Source organism: Dysidea avara, chromosome 4 (genome assembly GCF_963678975.1).
Source record: "Dysidea avara chromosome 4, odDysAvar1.4, whole genome shotgun sequence".
Lineage (NCBI taxonomy): Eukaryota > Metazoa > Porifera > Demospongiae > Dictyoceratida > Dysideidae > Dysidea > Dysidea avara.
In genome coordinates, this window is record NC_089275.1 from 13,353,936 (window position 1) to 13,371,177 (window position 17,242).

The window sequence follows — 17,242 nt, forward strand, 5'->3', positions numbered from 1 at the left end:
TGTAGAGAGTTCAGCTACAAAGAAACCACCATGTAGGGAGTTCAGCTAGAAGAAGTTACCTTGTAGAGAGTTCAGCTACAAAGAAACCATTCTGTAAAGAGCTCAGCTGCAAACAAATCACCTGTATAGAATTCAGCTACAAACAAATCACCCTGTAGAGAGATCAGCTAGAAGAAATTACCTTGTAGAGAGTTCAGCTACAGTAAAAAGAAACCACCATGTAGAGAGTTCAGCTGCAAATAAATCTCCCTGTAGAGAGTTCAGTTAGAAGAAGTTACCTTGTAGAGAGTTCAGCTACAAAGAAACCATCATGTAGAGAGTTCAGCTACAAACAAATCACCCTGTAGATAGATCAGCTAGAACAAGTCAACTTGTAGAGAGTTCAGCTACAAAGAAACCACCACATAGAGAGTTCAGATGCAAACAAATCACCCTGTAGAAAAATCAGCTACAAACAAATCACCCTGTAGAAAGATCAGCTAGAAGAAGTCACCTTGTAGAGAGTTCAGCTACAAAGAAACCATCATGAAGAGAGTTCAGCTGCAAACAAATCTCCCTGTAGAGAGTTCAGTTAGACGAAGTTACCTTGTAGAGAGTTCAGCTACAAAGCAACCATTCTGTAAAGAGCTCAGCTGCAAACAAATCACCTGTATAGAATTCAGCTACAAACAAATCACCCTGTAGAGAGATCAGCTAGAAGAAATTACCTTGTAGAGAGTTCAGCTACAATAAAAAGAAACCACCATGTAGAGAGTTCAGCTGCAAAGAAATCACCCTGTAGAAAATTCTGCCACAAACAAATTGCCCTGTAGAAAGATCAGTTAGAAGAAGTTATCTTGTAGAGAGTTCAGCTACAAAGAAACCACCATGTAGAGAGATCAGCTAGAAGAAATTACCTTGTAGAGAGTTCAGCTACAAAGAAACCATCATCTAGATAGTTCAGCTGCAAACAAATCACCTGTAGAGAGTTCAGCTACAAACAAATCTCCCTGTAGAGAGATCAGTTAGAAGAAGTTACCTTGTAGAGAGTTCAGCTACAAAGAAACCATTCTGTAAAGAGCTCAGCAGCAAAAAAACCACCTGTACAGAATCCAGCTACAAATAAATCACCCTGTAGAGAGAACAGCTAGAAGAAGTTACCTTGTTGATGGTTCAGCTACAAACAAATCACCCTGTAGAGAGATCAGCTAGAAGAAGTTACCTTGAAGAGTGTTCAGTTACACAGAAACCACCATGGACAGTTCTGTAATAAATATATGTATTATATATATAATTCATACATTTACTGATAAAATCAGAAATATTTAAGGTACATCTGCTTCATCTTTTCTTCTTCCTGTGGTAAAGAAAAAAAGATAGGTTAAAAAAGTCCCAAAGTTGGCCATAGGCCGGCTTTGGGGTATACAAATACAAAAAGAAGTGAAATCTAATCCAAAACAGCCAAGCTGTAAAAAAAGTGTGTGGCCCTCAAAAAGGCTATGGTAAAAAAGATGTGAAATCCAAGGTGGCAGCCAAGAAATGGCTGTGATGGTAGGTTAATGGTAAAAATTTTAATAACGAAAATTCAGGTGAATTTTGTGCCAATTGACAAAGCGGCACCAAATTCACCTGAATTGTTGTTATTAAAATTTTTACCATTTACCTACCATCACAGCCATTTCTTGGCCACCACCTTGGATTTCACATCTTTTTTCACCATAGCCTTTTTGAGGGCCGCACACTTTTTTTTTACAGCCTGGCTGTTTTGGATTAGATTTACCTAGCTATCCACCCTTCCACTGCACCAAGCTCTACATTGCCTACTCTTTTTCCTAATGCTAATCACATAACATTTTCCCACAAAGCCAGTAGTGTACGTGGCAATACACAAGTTCAACAATCATGCAACAAGAATACAATGATACCATAATAGCAAGTAAGATTATATCTACATGAGATCGTGCATGACATGACAATATATAGATCATATTATAATATGATATATAGAGAGGATGAGTTTGGATGAATAACGGGCAACTGAGGAAATCATAGGGCGGGCAGTAAGTTCTTCCATGAATAGCGTAGATAAATGAACATAGCATTTGCAAGTGATGATAGCAAACCACTAAGACATGTCAAATCGCAGCAATTGATCACTAGCAACCAAAATGACAGACCAAGCTATGTCATGAACATTAATATTGGCATCAATTGATAAAGCATTACAGCTACATAACTAGCATCTAATTCACCGCCCTCAATCCTCAGTCACCACCTAGCTAATATAAATAATTATTATAATAAGTAGCAAAAGTTCTAACAAATTGTATACCTTATACATACAATGTACAAGCAGCTGAGTCTATATGTGCACATATATCTACTTAATCCAAATAGTGAGCGGGTGGGTGGGAACTTTTCTTTAACTAGGCCATTCACCTTTCAAGAATGTGGCATGTCACATGACCGCAAACCTGTTAAACCAGTTTGTTGATTACACAATACTTGCTCAACATTACTTCACGTCCTTAGATCATAGCGCACCCTTACGCTATAGCGTGCACTTAGGTCACAGAAATTATGTGTAAGTTTTTATAGTTCTATATCGCGATATCTGCAGCATTCATTTTAACTTCAATTTATTGTGATACAATAAATTACATCTAGCTAAACTATAATACTACTAGTTCATTCTATGACTGCAAATAGATTATATGACTAGTAACTGATAGTGTGATCACCAGAAACTGATTTGGGTACTCCAGCCAATTGCTCCAAGCAAGACAACCAGGAAGTACAATATAATGCTTAAAACACTGCCTATACTTGTGTGCATATGCAAAATACAGCACTCAGGGGTGTCTCATGGTAAATACATCACTCAGCTCCACCTTGTACTGTATTAGCCTCTCGATACCCTCTCATGTTGTATTATCTGTACACATGTGTGGCAGTGCTTTAACTATAACATACAAAAACAACAATAACACAAACACAGTAAAAGCACATGAAATTTCAGTTAAAATTTACGAAGTGTAACTGGGAGTAATTATAAAAGTCTGCAAATTGATTCCATAAGAACATTTGATAATGAATTCCACCAATGAGTGGCCTGGTAGTGATATATAAATAATTATAATAGGTTATAAATTGTATGACAAAGTGCACACCGCAGATATCAGCAAGCAAAATGTATGGCTGTTTCAAATCATTATACATTCAGTTTTTTTCTGCCAATTAACAGCCTTACATATGGAGGACAATAGGCAACAGCTTGTCTGCATTTAATACACTCACTTCAACTGTAACAAGTGGGTATTGTGCAAAAATTACTGATGAGTTTGCTTTCATTGTACATACCACTGATAACAAAACCACAGAAGCCATTGTCTATACAACTTCATAATCATGTGCTAAAAATATGAAGACAAATAGAAATCCTTGATGCAACATTGTATCTAAACCAAAACAGCCAAGCTGTAAAAAAAGAGTGCGGCCCCCAAAAAGGCCAGGATGAAAAAAGATGTGAAATCCAAGGTGGCGGCCAAGAAATAGCTGTGATGGTAGGTTAATGGCAAAAATTTTAATTACGACAATTCAGGTGAATTTGCATTGCCTCCTCCACTAGAATTTGGCACTAAATTCACCTGAATTGTCGTAATTAAATTTTTGCCATTAACCTACCATCGCAGGAATTTCTTGGCCGCCACCTTGGATTTCACATCTTTTTTCATCCTGGCCTTTTTGGGGGCCGCACTCTTTTTTTACAGCTTAGCTGTTGTGATTTAGATATCAATTCTTTTTGTACTGCAAGCCACAAAGCCGACCATTAACTGGCTTTGGTGCTTCCTTCAAACTTGTTTTTTTCTTTTCTGCAGGAGTTGTGGAACAAAAGGAAGTACAGTTTTTGTCTGATTAAACATATTTGTATATCTAACAATGAAAGATAATCATACTGTAGGTAATAAGGTGACTTCTTATACATAACTGAACTGTAGCTGAAACTCCCATTGTTTGTAGCTGAACTCTTTTCAGAGTGACTTCTTTCTAGCTGAACTCTCTACATGGTGATTTGTTCCCAACACATATTTTTACAGGATAATTTGTTTGTAGCTGATCCTTATAAGGTAACTCGTATATATCTAGCTGATATCTCTAAAGGGTGACTTGTTTGTAGCTGACCTCTCTACAGGTGATTTGTTTGTAGCTGAAGTCTCTACATGATGGTTTCTTTGTAGCTGAACTCTTTACAAGGTAACTTATTTTAGCTGATCTCTCTACAGGGTGACTTGTTTGTAGCTGAACTTTCAACTTGATCGTTTCTTTGTAGCTGAATTCTCTACACGGTGGTTTGTTTGCAGCTGAACTCTCTACATGGTGGTTTCTTTGTAGCTGAACTCTTTACAAGGTGACTTCTTATAGCTGAACTATCTTATCCACACAGTGATCTTTTTGTAGTTGAACTCTCTACAGGGTGATTTGTTTGTAGCTGAACTCTCTACACTGTACAGGATGGTTTCTTTGTAGCTGATCTCTCTACAGGGTGACTTGTTTATAGCTGAACTCACTACAAGGTGATTTGTTTGCATCTGAACTCTTTACAGGATGGTTTTTGTAGCTGAACTCTCTACAAGGTGACTTCTTCTAGCTGATCTCTCAACAGGGCGATTTGTTTGTAGCTGAATTCTCTACAGGGTGATTTGTTTGCAGCTGAACTCTCTACATGATGGTTTCTTTGTAGCTAAACTCTGATGTGGTTGTAGCTGAACTCTTTACAGAGTGATTTGTTTGTAGCTGAACTCTCTACAGGATGGTTGCTTTGTAGCTGAACTTTCTGCAATGTTATTTCTTCTAGCTGATCTCTCTACAATGTAACTTCTTGTAGCTGATCTCTCTACTGGGTGACTTGTGTCTAGCTGTACACTCTACAAGGTGATTTGTTTGTAGCAGAATACTCCACATGGTGATTTTTTTGTAGCCAAACTCTCTGCAGAGTGATTTGTTTGTAACTGAACTCTCTACAGGATGGTTTCTTTGTAGCTGATCTCTCTCTAGGGTGATCACTTCACAGCTGAACCCTCTACAAGGTGGTTTCTTCTATCTGATCTCTCTACAGTGTGATTTGTTTGTAGCTGAACTCTCTACAAGGTGACGTTTTCTAGCTGAACTCTCTCTCATCTCTAGCTGATCTCTCTACAGAGTAACTTGTTAGTAAAGTTGAAGTCTTTACATGGTGGATTTTGGTTGTTAAACTCTCTGCATGAAGACTTGTTTGTAGCAGAATTTCTACAGAGTGAATTGTTTGTAGCTGAACTTTCTACAGGGTACATGACTTGTTTATAGCTTAACTCTCTTCAGTATGACTTGTAATGTTCTGAATCACTACAGCAATATATTTGTAACTGAACTCTCTATAGGGTGACTTGCTTCTTGCTGAACTGTCTATAAGATTAACTGTTTGCAGCTAAACTCCCTACAGATAAATGTAATAGAATTCTATAATGGAGTAAATAAATTAGCTGAATGCTCTATTAAGGTGACTGTTCTATTAGAGTATCTCGATCTCGCATTTGCTACACGGAGTTGACTTTCGAATCATATATCAGTGGTTTGTAATCCGATTTTTCTGTACTACTGCAAGGATTTTCTATAAGATTATTCCAGCTATACACTGATTTTCAGCTCATTCCTCTAAGCGGTTTGCCTAGTAGGCGTGAAAACTAATACTTTTTTACTCATAAAAATCGATCGCATAATTGTGACACAGGTTGGATTTTGTGTCATATTTCCGTGGTCTTTACCTCGATTCCTTTCAAACCACCAAAAGGCACTCCTATGATGGTCACTCAATCTACATAGCAATTTCCAACTCATTCCATGAAGCGGTTTACCCTGTAGGCATGACAACAAATCGATCTTGTTTTACGCGAATAATTAGTCGTAACTCCCGAACAATTCATCGGATTTGCACCAAATTTGATGCTAGGATTCACCTTTGGACTTCCTTTCTGTGCGCCACATTTCAAGGCGATCGGAGTACACATTTGCGTTTTATAGCAATTTTTGCAAGTGTGCGAAAACACGAAGAAGAATAAGAAAACAAAAGGAAGAAAAAAAATCAAAACTTTGGCAGCTCGTATCTCGGAAATAGTTAGAGCGATTTTCTTCACATTTGGTATGTAGATTACCCTGGCTGGCGGGCAACTATATAGTACGTTTGGTTCCAAACGGATAAGGGATCACCAAGATACAAAAATGTGAAAATGACGTTTTCTTTCTTCCTGTCAATATACCCACGGTGTGGTGCGCCATCTTCTTGGGCCGCATGACACACTATTGTGTGTCTTGATCTTTTGCAGTATGCTAAAATAAATGTGTTGGGCCCAACTAACATCTAGCTGAGAAAAAATCAAGCATGTAGTAACTTATCCACTATTGAGTTGTACAGGTTTCAGTAACTGTACCACAGGAAACTTTGATGAAAATAGTAAATTTATTTGCTTGTAGTTCATAAAAATTAATGTCCATTAACATCTTTAAAAGAACATAATATTTTTTAGATATGATTTCTTAATTTTTGTCAACATTTAATTTGTCAAAGCTGATAAAGTCAGGATTCATCAACTTTTCTTCCATCACAGTTTCCTATCATATGATAGTTAGTCAGTCACAGTCAGTAATAAATTCTTGTTTCCCTTAAATGTAGAGCTGTCTTCTAAAAGAAAACAAGCACTAAAAATACATTATTTGGTAAACTGGATTTTATCCATGCCTCCTTAAAAAAACTCATAAAAATCACCATCATTTTACTCACCATAAAGTTCAGTTAAATGATCAGGAGCAGATTTAGGGGGGGGGGGGGGGGGGGGGGCTAAGGGGGCTGTAGCTCCCCTTCCTTTCTAAGTTAGTATTTGGCCAATAAAACCTTAAATCTTTTATGTTTATCAAAAGTAGACTTATTTCAGGAAAAGCAGACCTATTTCAGGAACTATGCATCACTGCCAACACAAATAATCTCTATGTAACTATATCTATTGTTCAACTCTGTTCCAGGAGTGTATAGCTTGCTTTTCCTCAAGAGTTCTTCAAAAAAAGGTTTCAATTGTGGGTTGCATCTTTAGTTACAAAAGTTTTAATTGTGGGTTTTGTTATTCAGATGATTAGCAGTGTTTTCCACTATGTGATTAGTGTGGTTTTTATATTTTTAAAATGAATTTATTATATTGTTCAAAAAGTGTTATTTGGTTTAATTGGTTCTTCAGTATAACATGTATAGTTACCAACTCAGCCATTTAGCACCAAAGCTATGTAACTATACCTATTGTTCAACTATGTCCAGAAGAGTATAACTTCCTCTTCCTCAAGAGTTCTTCAAAACAAACTAGCTAGTTTTGATTGTGGGTTGCATATCCAGTTACAAAAGTTTAATTGTGGGTTTTGTTTTATTCAGATAATTAGCAGTTTTCCACTATAGCTATAAGAGGTGATTAGAGTGGTTTTTATAGTATATAAAAAGTTTAATTAGTTAAAGTTGTCAGCTTCAGTATAATATGTAGCTAAATACCAACTCAGCCATTTAGCAAACTGTAGCCTTTTGGTAATTTTACATTCTCATACGGCAGCTATAGCATATTCACCCACTTTTGTCTATGAATGTAAAATCTGTATCAGTTACCTTCTGATATGACCCCATGGTGTGGGTTATGGTGCTGGTATTTGTAGCTAACAAGCTATACATCAGTCTTCATAACCCGGCAGATCTAGAAATAAGTTGACTATCACAACAGTAAATCCAGAAAGCCCATAAATGCAAATATAGTTGCACTTTGCTAAGGATTTCCAGTGGACTAGCTAATAGCCACTAGTACCCTTCACTGCATTCTGCTTTTCAGTACACTTTATTGGTGTTATGGCTAACAAAGTGTCACTAGGATGTAGTAACATTCAACACCTCTACTACTACTACTTAGCTATACATGTTTCTGCCTCACAGATTTAGCTGATTAGAGTATTGCTAAGAGGAGCTGATGCATTATGGTATATAGCTAGCTATATCTAAATGCTTGGTAGCTACAAGTGAAAAGATTATCATGCATGATAGCTACTCAATGCATATGCAATCAGTCTTGACTGAATTAATGGAAAAGTAAAATTTAATGATATAAACTGAAATTCTATTATTTTTCACTGAAAAAATGCTAAAAAAAACTCTCAGATTCACCTTTAGAGGGTCTAATTTTAAACATTTCCTGGGGGCATGCAGTCATTATTCCGAATAGCTAATTTGACTATATATGGATAATTGGATACTACATGAATCTTACCAGTAGGACCTTGTGAGAAGGCTTGGTATCTTCTAATGTCTGGCTAGTTACCTATGCCCCTGTCTAGCTTAGCCCCTCCCCCCTTTCAAAAATCCTAGATCCACCCCTACACATAGGCAGATTATCTTCCTTACCTTTATTCTTCTAAAACTGGTCTCATTTTTTAAAACTTGTCATTGATTACATCACACATGTCTTTGTTCCAGCAGAGGATTTATTGCTTCTTACAACATCATACAGCAAAAGGCACAGTCCAATATAGCATTATACAGGTTCTTATGCCACACTTCAATGATTAGACTGACATACACATGTACATACAATTTTTGCCAAACTAATCAGATGCATGCCCACAGCTGACTGCAGACCAGTTATGGGTGCAAGACTGGTATAATAAATGCAGTGGCTATTACCACCAACTTTTGAAGTTGATAAATGTCACCACAGTCAGTTTAAAGCAGACAGTGAAAGACAAAACACACAACTTCATTTAACAAAAAGTGAGGGTTGAGTTTAGTTTTAGTTTAATCTTACTGGGTGTGGTTCATCTTTCTTAGTGACGAATACATCCTTCTTGATTTGTATTTATTAGGTAGAATAGAATAGGGGGTTGGGTAGCGGGTAGTGTCAACTGAGTGGTGAATATTTTGATTCTGGGTTAGTAATTTTTCTTTGGTTTAAGTCTTGTATTATTAGTATTGGTCTAAAACACACTATATTGTTGTTACATAATACTGCTTTAATTTACAGTGACCAGTACTGAAGGTCTGACAGCAACTTGTGCTGCAGCCTTTAAATTACCTAGCCTAGTATACAGGAATTGGAGACCTTGACATTACTTAACATAGCTCACACTACTCAACATACTACAGTGGTACTTACGTTGTCTCTGTGATCAAATATCACTGTTGATGATATTTTCAAATACAGAAATATTTTCATAGTAAACATATGAACGTTATTTTTAGCTGTTTCTATCATGTATGAAACTGCATTGACAGGAATAAACCATTCTATGACCATTGAATTGAATGGAGATGCTTTAGAAAATGGAGACATCACATAAGGCTCCACTTCACAATATTGTGAAATGAACTCTTTCAACTCATCATACTCCTCCTTTGTTATGGATGAGAATATCTTATTTACTATTACAACCATTTTGTGGTAACCTTCTGGAATGTTAGCACTATGTTGTGAATAATGCTCACATATTTGGTGTAGCTTCATTTTACCATATACTTTAGTTTCATACAATTGTAGTAACCTCAAACATTCTTTTGCATTTAATGATGACATAAGCAAAGTCAACATGGAGTGATCATCCCATCTGTAGCAGTGACGTAGTTTAATTATTAAAAGTGTTTCAATGTCATTACAAGCATATATGGCTTCAACTTCACTATCACTAAACATCTTAATACCAGGCTTGTCCTTCAAAGTTAGAGTAGATGATGTCCTCTGCAACAATTTCAAATTTTTGCTTTCATCTTTCATTAACTCTTCCAAGATTTCATTAAGAAGAATACCAAACTCAACACTAGCTTGATCAGCCGTGTATAACATTTTTGAGTCATTTGTATCTGGCTTAAATCTCTTGGCAGCAGTTGGCACATCTTCAGTATCTGTTAAAATCATTGAATAAATAATTACCTTTAAATAGCTTACTGTAGTTATCAGAGTTACTTTTTTGAAGGAGGATTTCATAATATCATAATGCAATTTATAAGTATGCTAATTTGATCTTCATTTATTTTAATCAAATACCAGTATAATGTGACCAGCTTTGCAAAAAAAGGGTCTTCCACACACACCCGATTCCATGAACTTGAGAGACCATAACTTGGTATTCAAGTAACATGTAAACCTGAAAATTCCTCTATTTATTAACCAATGTTAGTGCTCATGTCTGACCAAATTTCAAGGCAATTAAACTTTTACGATCTGAAGTTACAAATTGTCAAAGTTGTTAAATAGGATGTGTGTAGAAGACCCCTTTTCACATATCTGGTCACATATGTGAACGGATTTAGCTGTGAACGGATTTAGCAAAATAAACCATATGGGCACAAAAGCCAAAAGTGAGATAACACCAGCATGAAGTTGCTGCACTATCGGCTAACAATTTCCATACCAAACTCGCCTTCAACTTGTAGGTCTGCTTTTGGTGGACTGTTCTCTGGCAGCCTGTATAACCACACTAGACATCTGTACAGGTCTGTGAACAACAGGGAAGTGCTTTGGGGGTTCATACACTCTGGACAGTCAAGCAGGGAGCTAATGTATGATGTATGTCTGTTTTGTGAGATTTTAGTCAATTTCCTGCCTCTGACAAGCTGTTTTGTGGCCTGGTACCTTCAATTACCATTCTCATCCATTTTGTAGTCTATCTCTTTCCCACCTGCCACCCCCCACCCCTCTTTGAGGACTCGTAATGTAGCAACACTGATGAAAAACTTATCTAAAATGGCAGGAACCTCTACAGGGATTACCTTGACCTCTAGCTGCCCTTAAAAGTTATGAATTGCTCCATCTTTGTTGAAAATTCCATATGTGCAGCTGCCAAGGCTGGTGAGTAACAAAGCTTTAAATTATTAAAATACGTTTCACTCTGAATTAACAATGCACCTATAAGGATGATTTTCCAAAATCCAGTCACATATTATGGTATTACTGTTATCCCAACAGTGATGGGTGCTGCCCAACACCATCATAGAAACATGACTAGGCTCCGGCCTATTATGCCCAAAATTTTACCTATTATGCTTTTGAGCATTGCTCAAAAATTAAGCCTATTATGCTCAAAATTATGCTTTCAAAATCAAGATTATGCTCTAGAACTGACTGTTTTATTAGAGTATATCAACTTTTCCTGACTGCTGTATTAGAATAAGTGACTGCTCTATTAGAGTATCTCGATCTTATTTCTGCAAAGTGTGAATAACCAAAAAAGAAACGGTTTAATAAGTTATATTACGTTTTTCCAACTATGAAATGCACTAATGCTCTATTGGCAGTGAATGTTTGCTTTCTTTCAGGCGTGCGCATTGCGCATTTTAATTAAGTTTTCAAAAATCGTCCCTATTATGCTGGCATTATGCTTGATGCTTTTGGTTACTTATTATGCTTTAAATTATGCCGGCATAATCGGCCGGTGCCTAAACATGACACATGATGAAAATTATTATTACAGAATAGCTTTTGTGTATCTAACTTCAAATTCAGTGCTGAAAACACCCAAGCATTGAATTTTAAAAGAATTGTCAAAACCTGTATTTTCATCTGTGCCTGCCTGACCACAGTTGCAAGGCTGGCCACAAAAGTATTTGAAGTGCTTAAGCCACTGTAGGTGGAGTAGATATTGCATGTTTAGCTGCACTTATTATAATCAAAAATGATAGCTGGTCCAACCACTTCCCTAAATGATCAGAACATGTGCCTTGCAGCTAATGATCAGTGTACTCTGTGACCATGCCCCTTAATAATCTACCTGCAGTTTTGCTGAAGAAAACTAGACACGGAAACCATGTCCCGTACTCTATTACATAATTCATTCGAGACAAGCAGGGAGATCAAAAATGCAGCTACAGCCACAGGTGTATATGTTATAACAAAAAGTTGACAAACTAGTACAATTTAAAAATCTATTAACTCAAAAATAAAGTAGTGTTCTAACAATAAAATGTAGTGAAACATGCAGGTGATATGAATGATGGTAGCTATTATAACATGACTATGTGGGACAAGTTGATGTTATGAAATCAGGCACCCATGCAGTTAATACTATCCCTTTCTAACTAAAGAAGCAATTGAACAACCATATATAATTGTGACCCAGTCTGAGAAAACCGGTTTTATTGCCCATGTCAACAGATTCGATTTTTCACCCAGGACACAAAGCTACATGAATAAACTATCTAATTCCACAATCAAAATGAGTTAGACTTGAGTGGTCTGGTTTTGCTGGCTACTTTTCCCAAGCCCAGTAGCGATTCGTACGTGTGGTGTGGGGCCTTAATGGAGCTCTGGTCAGCCTGGGGATGACTGTATGTGTCTGTACAGCTCTGTGGTGTTGAATAAGTAGTTCTGCTGTGAATTTCCTTTCATTTTAGCCAGTTTTGAAACCTCACTGGCCCAAAACTTGGCCTAATTCATCCCTTGGCCTTCCTTTTCAATTTTTGAACACCATCTTGTCTGCCTTCCAGGGCCCCCGCCTCCCACCCGATTTGGAGCTCGCCTGATACAGTCAACCTTGGTTTAAAAACTATCTAAAATGGCGGGAAACTTAGTTGTTGGCTACTTGCACAGTGGATGCTCTGGAAGGTAAGGAATTGGTGTAAAAATGTGAAAATTTGGTACACATAGCTTCAACCATTGGCGAGCTACAACACACTAAATACTTAATGGCATTTCTCGATACTTTAAATAGGCGATAAGCCCGGTTTTCCTAGAAGGGGTCACAATTTAGTTTATATACATGCTATTGCTATCATTGATTCAGCTAGGTAAGTATACTGTGATTTAGTGTATTTTTGTTATTCATGAATTATTTTGTATTATAAAGTTTTTTCTGGAGCATCATGTGAGATCATGTGACCTACCATGGAGTGATTCCAAAGTAGGATTTTGTTTGCTTGGCTCTTTTACAACCAGATGAATGTTATATGTGACTGGATTTTGGAAAAACTATCCAAATTGCACATTAGAAGTTTCAAGATAAATGGTTTTAAAGAATTGAAGTCAGCATAACTTGCCATGGATAGCAAGCACATGTATGAAATTTACAAAAGGATGCATCAGTCTATTACCTTTCAGAGCACTTCCAGTACTTGTAGCTGCTTGCAGCGTTTCCTACCAAATAAGATAGAAAAGATGAGGTAGACCATGCAAAATGGAGGCAGACCATGCTTGGAGTCCAGACACGAGATTACAGCATTGCATTGGCTTCTTATTGGCTGATATGCATGAAAATCAACAGAAAAAACGTCTGGCCAATATTATCAGGCCATCTACCACTATACCACTGATTCTTGCCAAGCCAGACCCTTCACAAGGCCAGATACTGCCATTTGAGATTTCTACACCATCCAGTAAAGATGTCTGTTGAAACCAGCCTCGAGTAGTTTGAGTGGTACTGAGTGTCAAAACTACTAGTACAATAGTGTAGCTAACCACCAGAGGCATTTGTTAGATTTTTCCTAATGTGCGATTTGGATTGGTTTTGTAAAATCTGGTCACATTTAGTCTTACCTGAACAGTGTTGTGCAAAGCTATGCACTGGTTCTTGGCTGGTCACCTGGGCAAGAACAAAACTAGACAGAGAATTTTACAAAATTCCTTTTGGCCTAACTTGAGCAGATATGTGGATGAGTGTTCTTAATGTCAGAAATCATCCAACCAGAGAGTGCCCAAATCTTCTCTGATGTCTCTTCCAGTTGTAACTACTCCATTTCAGAAAAGGATAGTCATGGATATAATGGGCCATTACCTAGAAGTTGTAGTGGCAATCGCTATGTGTTGGAGATAAGGTATTTGTCATCCCAAGACTGTGCCACTCCAGAGTATTAATGCTGAGGAACTGATTAAGTTGTTTGCTTGAGTTTTCAGAATATCCTGAGAGACCAAAGTAGTAACTTTACATTTAAGCTATTAATGAAGTTCTACTGATTATTGAGAGTACAGGCAATCCGTATAAGTCCATACCACCCTGGTTTGGTTTTGTGTAGCTACACACAGCTACATCCATGAAAGCAGCAATACCACACATGTGAAGGCAGCACCCACCATACACATGGTACATGCAGCCTGCCTGTAGTGTGCATGTAGATTACTTTACAAGCATGACTTGAAGCAAAAGTACAGTAGCTACCATACACACATAGTGGTAATGATTCACTTATGTTGCGTTCTTTCACTGTAGATCACGACTGGTGTAACCTGTGGATACAAGCCCTAGCCACCATTGAATATAGATTGTACCATGGGTGGGACACACATATATATATACGATCCACAGTACAGCTGTATCACTAGAAAGTGTTGCTATGAATCTGTGTAATAAGCCTCCAGATTTTCTCAGTTCATATGAGATTGCCAATTCACATTTAGGAGCTATAGACCAGGATCAGGATCTCCAATGATAAACTGGATAGAGTGTACAATATTTGTATGTTTTAAAATTTTTGAATATAAACAATCAATTAGCATATCGTGTGACCACCATACCTACAGACTGCTTGCTGACAAGGCTTCTAGTAACAGTGGAGGTTTTATAACGTTATTTTATGATGTTTAAATGCAACATGTTCAATTTAAAGTGCAGTGATTGTATCCTTCTCGAGATCTGGATTATTAACTATGTGGCTCCAGTGAGATGATTGTGAAAGTAGATTACCCCACAGTGAGAAGCATAATAATTATGTAGCTTGTTGGTTTAGCAAAGTACACTTACAACAATGCAAATGGTCATTGGACAGCCCATCTCTGCTGCAGCTATACGGCTTGCTCGCCTATACCAGTGTAGACATGTGCACATTCAAGTTGCAGTCTTGCATAAACACATATAGCAACTGTGTATTTACACAAGTGGATTTTTTAAAAGTGTATACGTATTGTTGCACCACATGTGTGTGAAGAGTATATACGTACCGTACTCTAACAGAATTTCAAGTAATGACTAGGTGATATGCATGTGCATGAGCCTCGCGTGTAATATAGATTGTTTTGAAAATAATGAGATTGTATGAAGTTAATTCTACAGATGGATTTAACATTTTAGAATTATGATTGTGATGTATGGGAAATATGTAAAATCTGTTGAAATTATAGTATGCTGTGTCCTAAATGAACTGACCCATGGCACAGGACTGAATAATTGTTGATATAATTCACAACTATTTGGCACAGAAACAAGTTTAAGAACCAGTCAATAGTTTTTGCTAAACACATCTTCACACAACTTACTGTAATGCAAAACCATGTCCACATCATTGTACAATACTTTGTTACATCCTTTTCATATCAACACTTTCACAATTGTATAGCTAATTTTATATATATTCAGCCACCAAATAAGATATGTTTTTTTACTCTGACCTATAACCAGGGTAATATATGGAAAAGTGCCAAAAGTAGTGTAACAATATAATGTACACACTGTCTCTAGTCAAGCAAAGTGTGTGAAGCCTTACAAGATTAATAGAACAGCATGTCTGTGGTAGTGCATGAAAATACGGAAAAGCACAGAATATAGCAAAGATATACAAACAGTATGAAGTGCTGCAATCACTACAATAACTAAATTTCATTTAAAAACTAAATACTCAGCCTACTATTGTTGATACAAGTAATGTTATTCACATTCTAACGTCACTACCTCATCAAACTTTGGTTAGCTAATACAACTGGGAAGCCATATTACACTACCATGAATCGACACCCTTTTAAGCAAAAAGGACATGGGTATAAGTCCATGACGCATGCATTGTACATACTGCAGTGTGCCAAAAGGTATCTGTCGGGATGAAGCGATGTCTAGCAGTGAAAATCCACACCCGTAGGCTTAGTTGTTATTGCATGATGGTTGTTTGAAGGAATCAGATGAGCAGGCAATTAGTCAGTAGAAAATTCTGATACTAAATTTTATAATTTCATAGCAACTTATGGAAGCATTTTGGCTGCTCTGAAGATGCTTTTGGGCTTGACTTTACCTTACCAATACTGCTAAGATGCTATGAAGTATTATAAGGCTGATTTAGGCGTGATAATTTTGGCAAACCTATATGATTAGTAACATACAATACTATTGTACTGTATGATAACTAACTACATTAAGATTATAAATCAATAGCGTGGCCCAGCTACGTGCCTCATGGGTTGCTATACTTACAAATATAAGTTTGCAGTATTAGCCATTGCTGAGCTGTGCTTGTCTGATAATAAGCCAGTCAGTCATTAAGAAATTCAGTTTAATTATAACGTAGGGACTTACCGTTGACTTGATGGTATGTATTACCAAACAAATACTGCTAAGGTAATATTATACTTACATCTTGTCAACATTCATTTGGTGGAACACAATCTTCTATGCTACGTACATACTTTGTACAACCATACAAATTTGTAGGATATACATAGTTCTATGAAGCTGACTCAGTGACCTATTGTAAATGCATACTTCCATCCTAACCTTTGTTGTATAATTTGCTATGTCTAACATTATCAGCTGCAGTGTTTAATCCAATATCATTCAGTGCTGTAACTAGTTGACTCCAACTGGCATCAGGTTTCATCTCAAGCCACTTCTTGAACATTCTACTACACCGATCATCATCACTTTGATAGTTGGTCTCTATCACATCCAGTACAGCAGTGTCACCATCCAGTAACTCCACTCCAAGAGTATACCATTTAGTAGCCATTCCTCTGGCTTCTTGTCTCATCACATTGTTTAAATCTTTTAAATTAAGTCGATCTGTAAAATCAACAACAGCACAGATAAAGTTTATAGCAGTACAACATATTTTCTGTTTTACACTAGTGGAATTTATCTTTTACTAGCACTGGTACTTGGTACTTAAGACCATCTCCACATTAAATATTTTAATGCTGGGAACAGAGACTAAACATTAAACTCATGTAGCTATGTAGTATGTATGGTGATGTTAGGAACAGGAGGTTCCTCATCAATTACCATCTTCATCCATTTTGTAGTCTATCTGTTGCCCACCCTGCCACTGGACTCATGTTACAGCAGCACTGGTTAAAAAAGTCCCTTTTCCAGTTGAAATTTTCAAATTTTTTTTGTGAACTTGTCAGCACTAGCTCTATGCTTTCTAAATGCCATCCTGCAAGTATACTGAATTAATGATGCAAAACACCTAAGTTGTATGTTTGTGCCTGCTTTTGACAGGAATGTAGCTCAATTATTTAGTGAGTTT

At 36.9% G+C, this 17,242-nt stretch overlaps 1 protein-coding gene across 1 annotated transcript in view; it reads right to left on the bottom strand.

The window, feature by feature from the left end:
- The window catches only part of LOC136253056 (uncharacterized), a 106,434-nt gene that overhangs the window by 64,152 nt on the left and 25,040 nt on the right, over positions 1-17,242 (bottom strand). Inside the window, exons 3-4 of the mRNA XM_066045646.1 lie at positions 16,492-16,776; positions 9,186-9,928 (exon numbers count right to left, since the gene is read on the bottom strand). Coding sequence (XP_065901718.1) covers positions 9,186-9,928; positions 16,492-16,776 — 1,028 coding nt within the window. The remainder of the gene's footprint in view (positions 1-9,185; positions 9,929-16,491; positions 16,777-17,242) is intronic.